General features: G+C 34.8%; 1 protein-coding gene across 1 annotated transcript in view; it reads left to right on the top strand.

The window, feature by feature from the left end:
• Positions 1–16,056, top strand: part of LOC119837543 — a 290,166-nt gene that overhangs the window by 26,975 nt on the left and 247,135 nt on the right. The window contains exon 2 of the mRNA XM_038363140.1: positions 10,077–10,280. Within this exon, the coding sequence (XP_038219068.1) occupies positions 10,118–10,280 (163 nt within the window). The 5' untranslated portion in view covers positions 10,077–10,117. The remainder of the gene's footprint in view (positions 1–10,076; positions 10,281–16,056) is intronic.

Genomic DNA, 16,056 nt, shown 5'->3' with positions numbered 1-16,056 from the left:
TCAGCCCATATATTATCCCACTGCTGGAACACAGGCCTCCTATGAGGTATTTCAGAGAATACTGTCAGAACGGCTCACATAATAAAATCGGAACAATTTATAAATGACAAAGACTTTTTTGTTACGATGACGATTTAAAATTTAAGTAATCAACCTATTAAATGCTTCGTCTCATAATTTACTTTTGCATGTAACATTAAACAAATGTTTCGAATTTAATGGAAACTAAAAAATTCTGAGCAAAACAAGATATAAATAGCTCGGTTGAAATAATAGCTATCGTAAAATTATCGAAAGATCGCGTGTGGTCCGAAACACGTCTATGTTTATGTGATCTTGATGACGTATTTCACCGCGCTATTCATTGCCTTCTATATGATAAACCTATGTTATGTTGTTCATATTAAAGCGGTAACGTAGTTAATGTATTTAAAAGTGGTCGATGGCCAGTGACGATGGCATTCACATCTGATTCAGCTCATTTAGTTTTTATCGTTAAATGGGAAATATTAAAGTGGAGATTTTATATATTTTAATTTCTTATTCTGCACATTTAGCATCGGGTATTTTAGTTTCGCTTTTATGGACAAAATATAGTGGTCCACCTACGTTTCGTCCGTTATTTTGTTGATTTATTTAACCGTAAAACCTTGAGGTTGGCAGGTGAAGCCGATCTTTTTTATTGTTTCGCAACGCTAGCGAGAATATAAAAATATTTACCTTATGCGTTCAATCATATAATAATAACAGGTAGGTAATCATATAATAATAAATAGTAGTGGGTATATTTCTAAACTCTTATTTCAACTATTAATTTACATTGAAATATCGATTGATAATAAATCATTTATACTAGAAATGAACTCTGGTCCAAAAGTGTCAGTGTTCAAAACTTATTAGGAATCTATTACTAACTAGATAAAAAAGGATGTCGGAAAGATCTGACGCCCCGTTATCTGTAACGGAAGCAATTTAAATGCAGGTTGAAATAAAACACAGTTTAATGGCCCAAAACGTGTTTTATTTAGTATTTCAGGCGCGAGCGAATTCACAACGCGCGAGGCGTGACAATTGTTTTGATTTCACAAAATATGAAGCCTACGTTGTCTAGCCATTCAAGACTTTCGGCTCTCGGCTCGGTTTTACCTTTTACGTGCCGCTTAGACGTGAAAGAATAAGAAAGCTTTGAGGGAGCCGTATCCTTTTCCTTACCTTTTCTAGTTCTCTTGTCAATAAAAAAAAAACATTTACTGATACCTTTTTTGCCAAATCACACAAATAATTTTGTATTGGCTTTAATACGTTATTGTAGTGTACACGAATTGTGTATCGTATTATATGAATCTAAGTCGTATTAAATTGCGAGATAGATATTTAAGAGATATTTTATATCTCTTCCCTCAAACCTTAGCAAACCGAAATATTTGACATAAGACTAGTTATAAACGCTCTTACAAATGTTCCAAAAAATATTTTTAAAGCCTGTATACATTTGTTAATTTTAGGTCCCCTACAGGCATTTCAATATTTCAAAATCCACTTTTATTAAATTACTAGGTACCGCAGCAGAGCTCTTAATTAGATTGGCATTCACAATGTCAGAACAATCTTTAAAACAATAAATTAATGCACACCTGCCAGTTGTCACAGGGCTCAGTGCTGTCAATTCAGCAGCTGAGGTACGTGTGTTCGATGCTCGGCATATGCTATATAATCTTTTTTTATTTTTCGCGCTGCATGTGCACGGATTGCAACGTCATTTATAAAGATGTTTATGACTCTGGTTGTAGCAAGTGTTTGTTGTTTTGTTTTGTTCACGATGAGTGCGCTTTAATTGACAGTGGAAAATATACATTTGTTAGTTGTTAAATGATTGTATGTTAATATTATTTATTTCTTAATAGTCCTCTATGTTATATAGTTAGCAATAGGTTTATGTTGGTATATAAATATTTATACTTAGGATTCACATTACTTTAACTACTTTCTTTCCTATTTTGAATAAGAATTTGTTTGTGACCATGCAGACTAAGAATTCTCAAGTAAATAAATAAAATTGTATACGCGATGTTACATACTGGATTATGAATACATCTAAACATTCGCATTCATAAAGTATGTTAATATTAAATTATTAAGCTTACATCAATATTCTTCACAAGTTTAAAGGTAGAATACTTATAGGGGATATAAACAAAGAACATTTTCCAGCAGATGACTAACCCACTCGTTTGCATTCCCATCACAAAATAACCTTTTTTGCGACGCACGATATCACATACATACGCACACACAGACGAGCGAGCGTGTCTGAAACAAACATATATGTTTATGTGTACCAACTTGTGAACTTTCTAAATCATCTCCGCATAAAGGGGTTCCGTGTGATCACCACAACATGAGATACGGAATATTTGCTCGTTCAGTTGGCAAACGATAAGCTGCTTGATTTCATAATGAACCGTTTATTTACCAACTTGACATAAACTCTCTCAATGTGTCCTTACATAATTGAAAAACTGAAAGCTTAATAACCAGAATCGTGCGGGTGAAATCACTATTCCAACAACTGTTGTTCTCCTGGTCCGAATATATATATATACCCAAGTATTGGGACGGGTGAGGAAAAGGAAACCTCGAGGAGGAGAAAGGAAAAGGAGGCCTTCGGCTCTCCCACTCACCGTACCAAACACAATGGCATACCACTATTTCACACCAGTTTTCTCTGGGGGTGTGGTACTTCCCCGGTGCGAGCTTAATAAGAGTGCATATATACCATATATGATGATGACATCAATGTGATTTAAGGCGTAAAGATGGCACTCAGTTATCAGCTTTATACACGTCTATCATCAAAATAATGTCGTAGATAAAGTAACATTAATACTCCACAATTTTCATACGTTTTTAGATGTTAATACTCGTATTTGTTTCGTATAACATTAAGCATCATTAAATTCATCTTGATTTGAAATGTATATTCAGTGTTTCCAAATAGCATTGAATTTCATAACTGATAATGAACGAATGGCCTAAGTACATTTCAATTAGCTTGTGTGCATCAGCGAGCCATTAGAATATAGATCACTACGTGTGTGTGTGTAAATTCGTAGTTGCCAAATGTGTTGGCACGCGGCCAGCGTTCCCTGACCCCCGACGGCGAACATCGTACGGGATACGGGGGTTTTGGGTGATTGGTCGAGATTAGCTTTTTGGATATTTGTATGAACGTATGTTTAACGTTACGGGAATTGGCTTCGGTGGAATTCGTTTATTTTTAGAGGTCAGGTTAAATCTGTAAGTGTATCAATGTTTTATATTTTTTGTAGTTTTTCCTTTGAAGCAAAGAACTTATTTGCGTAGCATAATTGATAAAATCTGATCAAATTATTGTCATCGTTTCTATTGTTTGTTACCATTATTGTTTTTCTTTCAGTTATGTTCCTTCTTACTCACACTTTATTATAAATCGAGTAATCTAATTGACTATTATAGTTATGTCTATTTCGGCGAACTATTTCTTAAAAATATTAATAATCATTACAATTTATACCAAATTAGTTTTAGTTTATGCTTATCTCTATATAATAAAAGATTTCGATTCGTTATTTGTGGACACAAGTTCTTATAAAAATTGACAATAAAAAAGCACTTTATCACCATGGTATCTTGAGATAGCATTTGAAAATCACGAAACCGATTTTTATATTTCACAATATTTTAACTGCCGTCATTCGACATCTGCGGATCTCGCGGATTGTTTATTTTCATTACATTAAAATTTCACCAAAAAATGTTGTGGATAAAAAAAATAAGGGAAACATAATACGAGGCTGGCGGACGTCACTCCAGAAATTAAGTTAAAATTAATTTGTAAAGTTGAAATTCGGGTCCAGGGTAGCGGTGTCGGCTCCGCGCTGAAGTTTGTCCAAATCTGAATATTTATAACGGACGGACGGACGCTGTTTCCGTTTGATTTATCATATCTGATTTACATTATTTGGTAACGGGTGAAAATGAAGCCATCGGGACATAGGTTTTGCCATTCTCACATAATTTTACATAACTTTCTGCTTTCCTCCAGTATACGACACGTGTGTTTGAGATATCTTAATTATATTTATAAGTAGAATTAACCAATAATTGCGTTGCTAAGCAGAAAACTCGAGAATGTCCTGAGCCCATTTTGTTTAAACATTATTAAGAGAGTTGTCGTGGATAGTTAAGAAACAACCTAAGGTCCGAATTCAAACAGAAAATCTGTTACCGTATCTAAATTTAGGAATAAAACGTCGGAGCTCAGACGCGATTTTTGAGAAGTTATTCCGTCAGTATAAAATCGTATATTTGTGTGCGGAAAACGTGTGATATTATAGGTATCTATTTAAACCATAAATACGAATATATTCCTATTTTGCTCGTAGAAAACCGCCAAAATTTTTATTGTAGAGTATTTCTAGGAAATCTTCGAAAACGGATGCCTTTAACCTACATTACACTCGAAAACAGAAGTTATTAGGTATATACCAACGTACATCGACGAGTCTTTGTCTTCAACGCACTTCGAAAAATTAATGTCTTCCCACCGAGCTCTCTAAGCCCCTACAATACACCCACTAAAATCGAAATAAATTCCTGCAGCGCTGTCCCAAGGTATATTAATTGAATTAATTATAGCTGGACTTCATTACTCGTGTGTAGTTCTCATTAGTGGTCGGCGTCTAATTGAATATCGGTGTTGTATGCAAATCGGACGAGTAATTAGGACTGTGATAGGACTCTCGCTGCTGGGAGGACTAATGCGGGACCTAGGCACTAGGCAGTAAGTACCTAGCGGTTCATGTTCAAGGTGCGAATATTAGATTATAAAGTCAACTGCATTTAGGTACTTTATTTTATACGTAAGCGTAAGTTTTGGAAATATGCTAGGTATTGTAATTTTTATGTTTGTGTTTAAATAGCTAATGGATAGAAGCGAAATGAATATAGCAGCTATTACTTGTAGGTGTAACTTCGATAAGGAATTTTTGTAACTATTTTACATAGGTATAGGTAGGATTTAAGGAGATATGAAATTATAATTTAAGATTAATATTGAGGTTGAGGCTGTGACGCATATCACAAGTTTTGCTTAGTTTCGAATCGAGTGTGTGTGTGATGACGTAGTTTTAAATATGACTAGGTAAATAACTTTTATGAAATACATATTTGTAACCGAGGATTATTCTCTGTATTTTGATCGTCATTGTTGATAATGATCTACATCTTAAGTGAACATCTAATTAAATACAAAATTGGCATATAGTCTAACTAATGAGTTATGAGCTTGATTTTTAGTAGCACGCGCACGCGCATAATTCTGTATATTCATAGAAACGAGGATGTGTGTCCGCTCCTTGGAGGAAGCGTGAAACGTAAATAATTAAATTGATTTGTGATATTCTTTATGGTCAAAGATTATTAAAATAATATACAACCGATTTTACACAATGACTTGAACGCGCCTAGTAGGTAGGCATAAAAATGTTCTTTTATATTATTAACTTAGCGCAAGAGTATAACAATGTTGATTCGGATACTTAAGATCATTTCGACATTCCTTTAAAAGTCAATACAAATTCCTGTTAAGACTTACCTTTTGAATAAAAAAGTATGTGTCATTAAATTCTTCAGCAAATTATATTAAAAATGCGTATAAACTTTACGTCGTCATCGGTTCTTGAAACTGATGCTGTTACTCACGGTCTCACTAAATGTCTATAGCTTTATAAAGCCTTGCAATAATCTATACTGATTGTCCTGAAATATGCACCAAGTTGAATCTTACTACGTTGAAATAAGAACCGCTCAACCTTTTCACAGACCGCGTAAATAAAAAAAGGGACAAGACTCAGGTAGAGAATTGAATACAAAGATGCGTTCCCTTGCGTTTCTTAACAAACTTTTATTTGTTCTCGACCAAGTGCTTTTCAGCTCTATTTTCTTCGACATTAAGGTTGTTTTCGATTGGAACTATCGGGTTTTGTAAATACTTCACTTCTTTTACGATCGCTTATTGGCGGTCAAAAATGTTTCCCAGTTAAAGTTAGGTTAGTTTCGATTCGGATGACGGTATAGGATCATGTTCTAAATGTTAGTGTGTTTTAATTAAGTGTAAGTTTAATTAGTGATGTGTGTTTTTGTATGTTGTGTGTGTGGAATCAGTTAATTGATGTGTGTAATAAGTGTTTTGTGCCTTTGAACTTTGGATATATAACGGTAAATGGTTCTGCCTTTACATGTGTATAATTAAATAATTGTTATACATTGTATAACACGATTAGATGTGATGTTAATGAGCGAAACGATTAGCTATTCTCTTTGTAATTAACGGTTTTACGTGAGAGTGCATATATATTAATCCTTGGATCAATATTACAACTTCGAAGGCTGGTATATTTGAACGTGTTTGTTCCTCTATTATTCAAAAACTACCGTATCGATATGGAACAAATAGTATGCAATTAGATTATGTCTTCGTTTAACATACTACTAAAACTATTTGACAGGTAGAATATATTTCTTACATAGTGAATTATGTATAATGATGCATTAGTATCGATACATCAAAAACCGGAAACAGGTGTGGTTGTAATATGTAATGTGATATTTAAACACGCTTAAATTATCTTCATGGTTAATGATAATAAACTGTATTGGGAACAAAGATAATAAATACAGTGTAATAATTATATAAAGTCATTGATTTTGAGATGGATGGATGGGTGAGAGACATACATGATGAACATACTTAACCTCGGTGGCGTCAGGTCAAGGTGTTAGGAAATAATCATTTTAATCCATAAATATATTCTGGTAACGCATGAAGCAACGGTTAGGGATACTGAGTAGTGCGGGGTTTCGACTCCAATTGTCTAATGGAAAAAGTACGTTAACGTAACGTTACAATGTATTAAAACATGCGATTAAGTACTCTCACTTACGTAAGCTGTTGTGTAGTTTTACAGAGTCTGGTAATAGCATCGCACTATGTGACAGTATATCACATACCGCTGTCGTTCATATATATGCCTTAATTTAAAGACTTGCATGCACCTAACATGGTTGTAAAACTATCAAAACCTCAAAAACTGTTGGGTACATAATAATAACCACAGGATGGTTAATAATGAAATGCGTTCGACCGGGGGTCGAAATTCGATGTTGAAAGTCTCGCCCTGCACTCGCCTGTGTTCCACTGCACGTATCGCGATCAAACATAGATTGTAGGTACATTCGACAAATCTGCTTGGTGATAGTGACGATATACTGTGTATCATCGCGATACGTGGAGGGCTCACCTAAGTACGTACGACCTGTGTAAGGACGAGCCCCTTGTCACGGCTTCGGCCGGATTTATCCGGGATATAAGCAAAATAAAAATAACCTATTTCGCTCGGTGAACGCGCAGGTCTATAAGAAAGAAAGTAATTTAAAAATCGTATTTGTAGATTTTGAGATAAATTGTAAAAACAAAGACCCAAATCATACCTTTTTATCATATTCGCTAGAAGAGCTACTAGTATGTAGACACGATGTTTTTTGTAAAACACCTTGAGTATTTTGTAAATGTAAATGTTGAGAAATGTGTGTTACTAGATGTGGGTACTTTTGAACGTTTCTCAGAAATGTCGGCTCGGATTATACACGATGGAATTTCGTAGAGACAAGCAGATTTACGGATCATAATTAAAACACTGTTTTGTCTCGAATACGTGAGGTTCTGCCGCTGAAACTGTAATCGCAACAATAGAGTGAAGGAATTTATTACGAAAATGGTACAGTTTAAGTTTAACTTTTATATATAGGTATATAAGTATAATAACATTTGTTTTTATAAATCATATTCAATTTATTCCGATTTTTTCTCAGTTTTCAGTGAGTAAGTGTAATTTAATATAGATATTCCATAGACCCGGGCGGAGCCGGGGCGAGCAGATAGTGGCGATATAAAAACATGATTGTGGTATGAATGGTCGGGAAGGCTCCGCTATCAATCTATTCCGTAGATCCAATATTATTACGGCGTACATACATCTCTGTCAATGATTATTTATATATTAAATATCAGCGCGGGTTGGTGAGGAAAATGAAAGTTACTGTAATAAAATCTACGACCTAGGGATTTCGTAAGTCAATAAATTATGATCATAGCTTTTTGTTGATGCTATAGGGGTTTGTTAGCCGTTTAATGTTTAAATAATATTACGTGTATTATGTTACTAAGTTTCTTGCAAATTAACATAATATGAATTATTATATAGATAGATACCTACTTATTTATAATAATTGGATAAATCAAATTGAAATTGCCCATCCCAGTCTTGTGTATTTTGAAAAAGTATTAACTTATAAAAGTACTAAATAAAATACACTTTCACAATACCATTTTATTTATGAAAACATCATGCAAAATATAGATACATAATATATATGTTTAGTATATATACTACTGGTACAGAATAGAAAACGTCTAGGTATTAATACGACAATTAGTGTATGTATTGATATTGAACATAGATTGCTTGCAATATGAACGGACACAAACACAAAACTAAAGCTCATTAAATAATATCAAGTATACGTTTGAAAGCGTTCTTAGAAACAAACAAAGCACCGAGTTTATACAACGGAAAGCGCTACTAATTTCATTAAACGATTATCTCAATAAAAACGCTCATTGCGTAATCGATCCGCCGATAATCCCCTTACTCGATGCAAACAATGCATTAATCTGAGGGGAAACAATTTAATTTCAATCGTACGACAGATCTTTCTGGAAAAAAACGCGAGAGAGAAAACACATCGTTATAATGCCATCACTTCAACTGACAAAAATAATGATGCCGCAGTTTCTCAATATTTAAATGTGGATTTGGTTTTTGAAACGCTCGCTTTAATTGTATTTCCAACTACGAGCGGGGATAGTTTGCGGAAGTTGAGAATTTTTAGTCCTGTTAGCTCCTGTTCAACATGAAATGCTGTGTCGCTGTTTTGTTTCTAGTTCTACATACATACATACTGCTGTTTCAATTATAAATAACACAAATGTTGGATAACGGCCTGCGATCATTGATTCCATATTCGCTATAGATATTAATATGAAAGCGCGATCACGGCCAAACTAAAGCACCAAATCTCAAATTTGTAATTAAAAATAGTTAAAGATCGAACACGTTAATATCACAGCTAGCAATATAAAAATATGTTTAAACGTTGTTGTTGTGTTATATAAAAAAAGTCATGTTTCGTAATTGCTACTTTAGTGAGGTAAAATAATGAAGCTCATAGTTATTTGTTAGAGTAAAATAGTCCCCTAAATACAAAACTAAACAGAAGTCCCACAATGCTGAGCAAAACGCAGTGCAATATAGAAATGAACTCTTCATTGTCTTGTTTATTTAATGCATGGCTTTGTAATTAATAACTGAGTATGTGGACAATAGTCATGTAAATATGAAATTGTTGGCCTTTCGACTAATGAAATGTTGAATTGTTGTGATTTATTTTACAAGTATGGTTTCAGGCGTAGCTATATCTGCAGAGATATACAGAATTATGAAAATTCATGGTAGGAAAGTAACAGTACATATAACAATATATACGTGTTCTACTAATAAGCTCATTTGATATTTGAATCTCATGTGTTTTAGCTAACTGCAAATATGCTTCTGTATATGTTTTCTGTCACTATGTATGTGTTATTTATTAAAACATTTATAGGAGTGTTGTCTCTATTAGTATGGATATAAATTTCAAACTTTCGACACTCACTTCAAACATTTTTATGGAATTGTTTCCAAACATTTTGTTCCGGTAAACATCTACAAATGTTTGTTTTTAAATTCATATTTTAAAAACTGTCTTCTGTCAATCACGTTGTCGTACTGTATATAAAATAAAAACAATTTTGATTGCATTAAATAGATTAAGTAAACTGTTTATTTGTGTATCTACGTATTAAATTTAACTAGAAACGTGGCTGAAACATCTATATTTTTTATACAGAAATGTCAAGAAAAACCTTTTCGTTACAGATGCGGTTACGTACAATGTAAATGTGCGTGTGGCCGCCACGATGCATGTGTGGGTGCGCGGCGCCGCGTGCGCGCTGTGCGTGTGCGCACTGGTGTCGGTGTGTGAGGGCAAGCAGATCAGCGAGACCCTGCAGAGGGCGCTGTCGGCGGTGCGCGGGCCCAGCCCGGGGGCTAAGAAGTTGCTGAATATACCGGATGATGGAGGTAATTTTAATGATTTTCATAAAAAGAAAAAATAACTCCTGTAGTGTTTTAGATTTATATGACTTTTTCTCGAGCATACGAGTTGTGAGGGACAGTAGCTTACGATGTCTTCCTGGGGGCGCGGTATCAGAACAAGTCTATTTGCGCAAATTTAACATTATAGTATCGTTTTTATCGCTCGAAATAACGTGATTTCGTTTTTTTTTGGTTTGCGCAATTTCGCGTTGGTCCCAAAATTTTATGTTTTCTTTAACTACTCGACTACTTGCTCTAAGATATCTAAATACTTCTTACCTATGATATGAAAGTACACTCTAATGTATTCGTTTACACTCGAAATACATAACTGTATAATCAGATAATGACAACTGTAGTCTTAAAGCTTTGTATTTTAGCTACCAAGCCCTAAAACGGGTTCTGTCTCACTTCATTAATGTTAAATCATCATAAAATAGTAGAAACTCCAAAGCATGAATAGCTACCGTCGAATTGTGAAGGCGAAATTAGTAACGGAAATAGGGTCGGGCTGTAAGCTCTTATTAATTTATGTACTCCCAAATTGCTGGCACTCGCTCCCTCCGTGACTCCGGAGTTTTGGAGACTATTCTTGTTACACCGATGTGCTGGGAATTTTTGAAATATTCGCTCTTCATTGTTTTTATAGTAAGATAGAGAAAATTATTAAGTTAAATGTTCAGTGATTTGTCATAAAAATATGTTGCAGTATACCTATCAGAAAACTGTTTCTTATTAATTGAAATGAGTTTATTCGATTCCAAAAATTTTGTAAAAAAGCGTGCTGTATTATTTTCTTTAGTAATTTATTTAAGATGCTTAAGATTATTCTATTAAAAAGGTTAGTCACTAAAGTAATTGTGTACATCCTCTTTTTAAAATGTATTTATACCTTGGAACCTCATTAGTATTATTACTTTCCTCCGAAATAAATCAATAAGTAGCGTGCAAACAAAACTGTTACAACCTCCACAGCTGGTCGATTGATCTAGCGCAATTTGTAGGTATTTTGCGCAAATCAAACACATTGCCAATTGTCAGTCATCCCCGCCAATGGGTTGAGCGGTGTGAGCCAAGCGCTCTTATCAAATCGGACTGATTGCCGCCAATTACTCAGCGACATTTTTTGCCCCAACGCGGCAATTTGGGGCAGTACCTTGCATTTAATGTGCACAGATAAAGCGGGGATTTATGCTTCCTTACAAATCAGCGTCTTACGAACGCCGTTTTGAGTCTATGATTAATTGCTCTGACAATTACACCTGCGACTTGGCTCGATTACGTCTCAAATCGAGTTTTCAATGAAGAATGTAATGTTATCAGTGTAGGTGCTAGTCCATCAGGCTTTTTAAGTAATCGAAATGCCTATGTTAAAAACTACCTTCTGAAAGTAATTCCTCCCAGTAAATCTCCTTGTATTGAAAATCAAAGCTTATGGAAAAATAAAAAATTAAATAATATATGGATACTTTTCCATTCGCATAGTTATAGGAAATTCCCATGGAAATGAAATGTTTTACATCGGTTAAATGTAACCATATAACTCTCTAGTTTCCTGACTTTTTTTCAAGTTATCGTCGGCAATGCAGCTAGTAGTTCGCCTGATGGTAAGCGCTACCATCGCCCATGAACATTTCGAAAGGCGTGAGGTCGATTGGAAAAGGATTGACGATAGGAGTAAAGGCAACGACTGGGAAGGATAAGGATAAAGAAACAAACCCACTTTCACATTTTTAAGCGAAATCGTAAGTAAGGAAGTATAGAAAGAAGAAGTAAATATTTCGATCAGCCCACGAGGATACACTTGAATTATCGATTGAATGGTTTTGTAAATCCTTATTTACAAACAAGCAAGCCAAGATCACAATTACATAGAAAATCGTTACTAGAACGTCTACCAAAACTTCAATAGCTTAATATCCCAGTTTCACGGCAGAAAGGTGAAAAAGTACATTATTACAAGTCACAGAAGATCCAATTATCGGGATAACAAAGTCACGTAGGCTCATCAAAGTTGAGCCATGACTGGCGAAAGCGAGGCGCTGCGAGCCGGCTCCCAACCGTTTGCTTAAAGCTTTTTGTATCACTAATGAGTAGACTGGACGGACGTACAAGCAGTCATTATTGGGAATTAACTTCTTACCTAATAGAAATACCAATAGTATCTTGATAAATCATTGTTGATGAGTGAATTGAGATCCAACGCGGCAAAGGTTAGTATCTTCTTCATGCTCAACCGATCTGGATGGATTTTTAGATAGTTTGTGACTGGAGAAAGGTATATTTTGTCCAGCGAACGGACCATGCGTGATGTACCCAGGGACTGCCCATATTTTCTTATTATATTATTTGTATCTTCCTTCACTACGCAGACGAAGCCGCGGGTATAACGTTAGTCTTGAATTAAACTCAGGTTAAATTAGACGAGGTCCCTTATTGTATATTTTCAATTTTTACATATAAAGCAGTCATTTATATTAAAAATGTGGAACCATTAATCATTTAAGTAAAGATTACACAAAACGGATTTTATGTAGCTCATAAAAACGCCTTTCACACGTAATTAATTACGGCCACAATCAAAGACAACCTCGGTACATTTAATCAGATCAATATTATTACTTTTTTCCTTTCTCCATCAATCTATGGCATTAAGTTAACACAATAAGTAATCAATCACTGAAGAACGCAACTCAAGTTATCAGCAAAGTCGTAACTGCAGTGGTGCGTTATAAAACTGCCCCCGTGGGACCCATGTGGGGCGTAGGCACCAGATGGGCCTAACGACGTGTTTAGCGGCGTGGGGACGTGTTATAGTGTTTATAGTCATTTCTCATACCTTGATATAAAACTGAAGGGTTTGTTTGTTTGAACACGCTAATCACAGGAATACTGGACCGATTTATAAAAATCTTTAACCGTTGGAATTGTTAGCGAAATATATGGGAATATGGAAAATCCACTGTCCATCCAAGTTTTTAAAATAACATTAAAAATTTCTTGAAATATAGGATTAAATGTGTTCTGTGCCTATCTTACTATCTTTAAGAGAGTGCTTATAAAAAAAAAACTTAACTTTTACTCTTATAAAAACACACACTTATATGTAGTTTAGAAAGATACTGGTCCGGCCACCTAGATCGAAGACACATATGTATAACTAACCAATATCCTCACAAACGAACAGCACCGTTCCAAACGTGTCAGAAGTACGTGGGTTCTAATTGGAGCGAGTTAGTCCATATCTCAAGCGCAGGTAGTTAGAGCAAGTGGTAACACGGTTACAGCACGCTAATTATGTTAAGAGGTCACTTTGAGCTGTGCCGACACATCCGCTCGCCCGCTGCGGACAGACAGACAAATAACATAGATAGGGGGGGTTATATGCCGCTGTTTTTTTTGACATCATTCATTTTGATGTGAATAACAGTTAGTACCTATATATTATTAGAATACGTGTTAGCAGAGAGTTGGGTTCGATTCCCAGTGCTCAAATAAAAAATTGTAGCTCTGCCAAGTCACTTATTTTAAAGGAAATCGAGTTTATTATTTATTTGTAATGTTATTTTTGCACCATATATATTTGTTTTACTGTCGTATTAAATTGAAAAAGTATTTGTTATTTATAGTAGGCAAGGTTGAAAAAAAAAAGAATAAAGGGTTTTCATTAAAAACATAGAGATCACTCTAAAGTGATAAGGCCGACCCATTATATATTATTATTATCTTTAACTATTGTTTATATTTATATATTTCTTTTTTTTCTTTCTTTCATAAACAACATAAATATATATTAATTACTTATCAATTGAAAGTTAAGTTTCGTTTTTTACGGAGCTGCTGCAAAATAAATAATGATAGAATAGATAACACAAATACACAAGTTATGTTGGCCCATTTTTAGAGAAACAAATAAACACGCGGCGAGCGACACCTACGCCTGGCGGAGCATCACACCCTGCTCCCAACACTAACTGTACACTACACACACACACTACTACTCACTACACAACTGCAAGTACCGGTTTTTCTTTTTTATATCGGAGAGTAAAGAATTGCTTACGTACCGCTCGTTATGAAAACGGCTAAATACTTTATACTTTATAGGTACCTGTATAACATTCAGAAAGTCCTTCGGGCTTCGGGGTGATACAATAGTTTTCACCGGTCGATTTTACACACATACACCTACATAGCACAGCAATACGTTTCAATTCCTACATACTTATTATTGTTTGAATGTGATGACGGTGAAAAACCGTTATGACGATCCAAAACTTCATCTAGTAGAAGTCTTATTAAATCTAAGTAAGTTTTATAAATATGCATGGAGCTGTAGTTTTTCAAACAGTGTGCCTTATTTATGTTCAATAAATAGTCCTGACCTTACTCATAATTCATAAAGTACGACTATCTTAAATCGTTAACTAATAGTAATTTTGTATAAACTTACAACTTACAAATAAAACACATGCTAAACTATTTAAGTTCATCAAATTATTGTTATGCGCCTATGATGGCTCCGGCTCCATATATTTATATCTGGCAGTACACGTCGCCGGGTCTGTGCAGTTTCCACGCGGATCCCTGAAGCAGTGTTTTGACACGCGCGGCGCGCCCTGCCCGCGCATACATACAAAGGATTTTAATATCCCAGTGTATGCTTTTAATATGCGATGCAGGATTGGAAATGAAAAACTGTATTTCGGAGAGAGCTCTAAAGATAAAAAATTCTTTTTAAAGATAAAATTGTCATTAAACACATAGTGGCTTGATGAGTATTCGGTGACGCGTCGTAAAAAGTTATTTTCTGTTACTGTTTTAGCGCTTTATGAGTTCCGAATGAAGTCATCAAGTTGTTTAGTATCGCTTTTTGACGATCAAAGTGTTTTAAGGATGTGTATTATGTTTACATTTTACTAAAATAACGTCAGAATTTAATAATGAGCCTCGATGGTGTAAGTTTCACTATGATTGTACCACTAGATAGTTTGGAGACGATGTGTGTTTTCCTTACAAATTATAGCTATTATTGATAAGCAGAGAGCAGATTGCTAGCGTCCGTCAATTCAAGAAGTTTGTACAAACAAAACACAACAAATACAAACTATAACTATATAAAGATAAAAATATTACCATAACACATAAACATTACAGTTTTGTAAGTAGTGAAATTAAATCACCATTCGAGTTCCCACTAAAATTACCTAACATTTATCACGCACTAAAATGTGGGTGTATTAAATTCATACCGAATATTTTAATAATTCCGTAATTCACAAAAGTCCATTAATATTTATCACATAAATCCCGTAATGTGTTCCTTGTCTCTAAACCCCTGTACGCACGGCGCGAATCACGCTCCATTGTGATTTATGTATGTACACCCGACCTTATATATTCATACGTCCGATTTTCCGACCGACGGCGTCGGATCGGACGTATCGGAGCGTGCGTGGTGGCCGATTGGTTATCTGTGGTTGGGTTTAGTAAAAAATATTTTCAAGAATGAAATGCGTTATGGCGGGCGTAACAACAGATATAGATAACTGCGCCGCTAGTCGCTAGTTGCAGCTCTGATTGCCGTTTTGTGTGCGACTGAAAATAGAAGCGATCTCACTTTTTTATGTAAAATATGAAGATATTAGTATACAGTCTAGATGCATATCTCTTAAAGATGAGTTGGTATTGATTTTAATATTTTAAACTGTCTCTTATAATATTTGATGAATTTTCTCGATAATGTATGAACACTTATAAC

Source organism: Zerene cesonia, chromosome 28, assembly GCF_012273895.1.
Source record: "Zerene cesonia ecotype Mississippi chromosome 28, Zerene_cesonia_1.1, whole genome shotgun sequence".
In the NCBI taxonomy this organism is placed as follows: Eukaryota; Metazoa; Arthropoda; class Insecta; order Lepidoptera; family Pieridae; genus Zerene; species Zerene cesonia.
The sequence above is the reverse complement of the archived record's forward strand: the minus strand, read 5'-3'. Positions and strand labels throughout refer to the sequence as shown.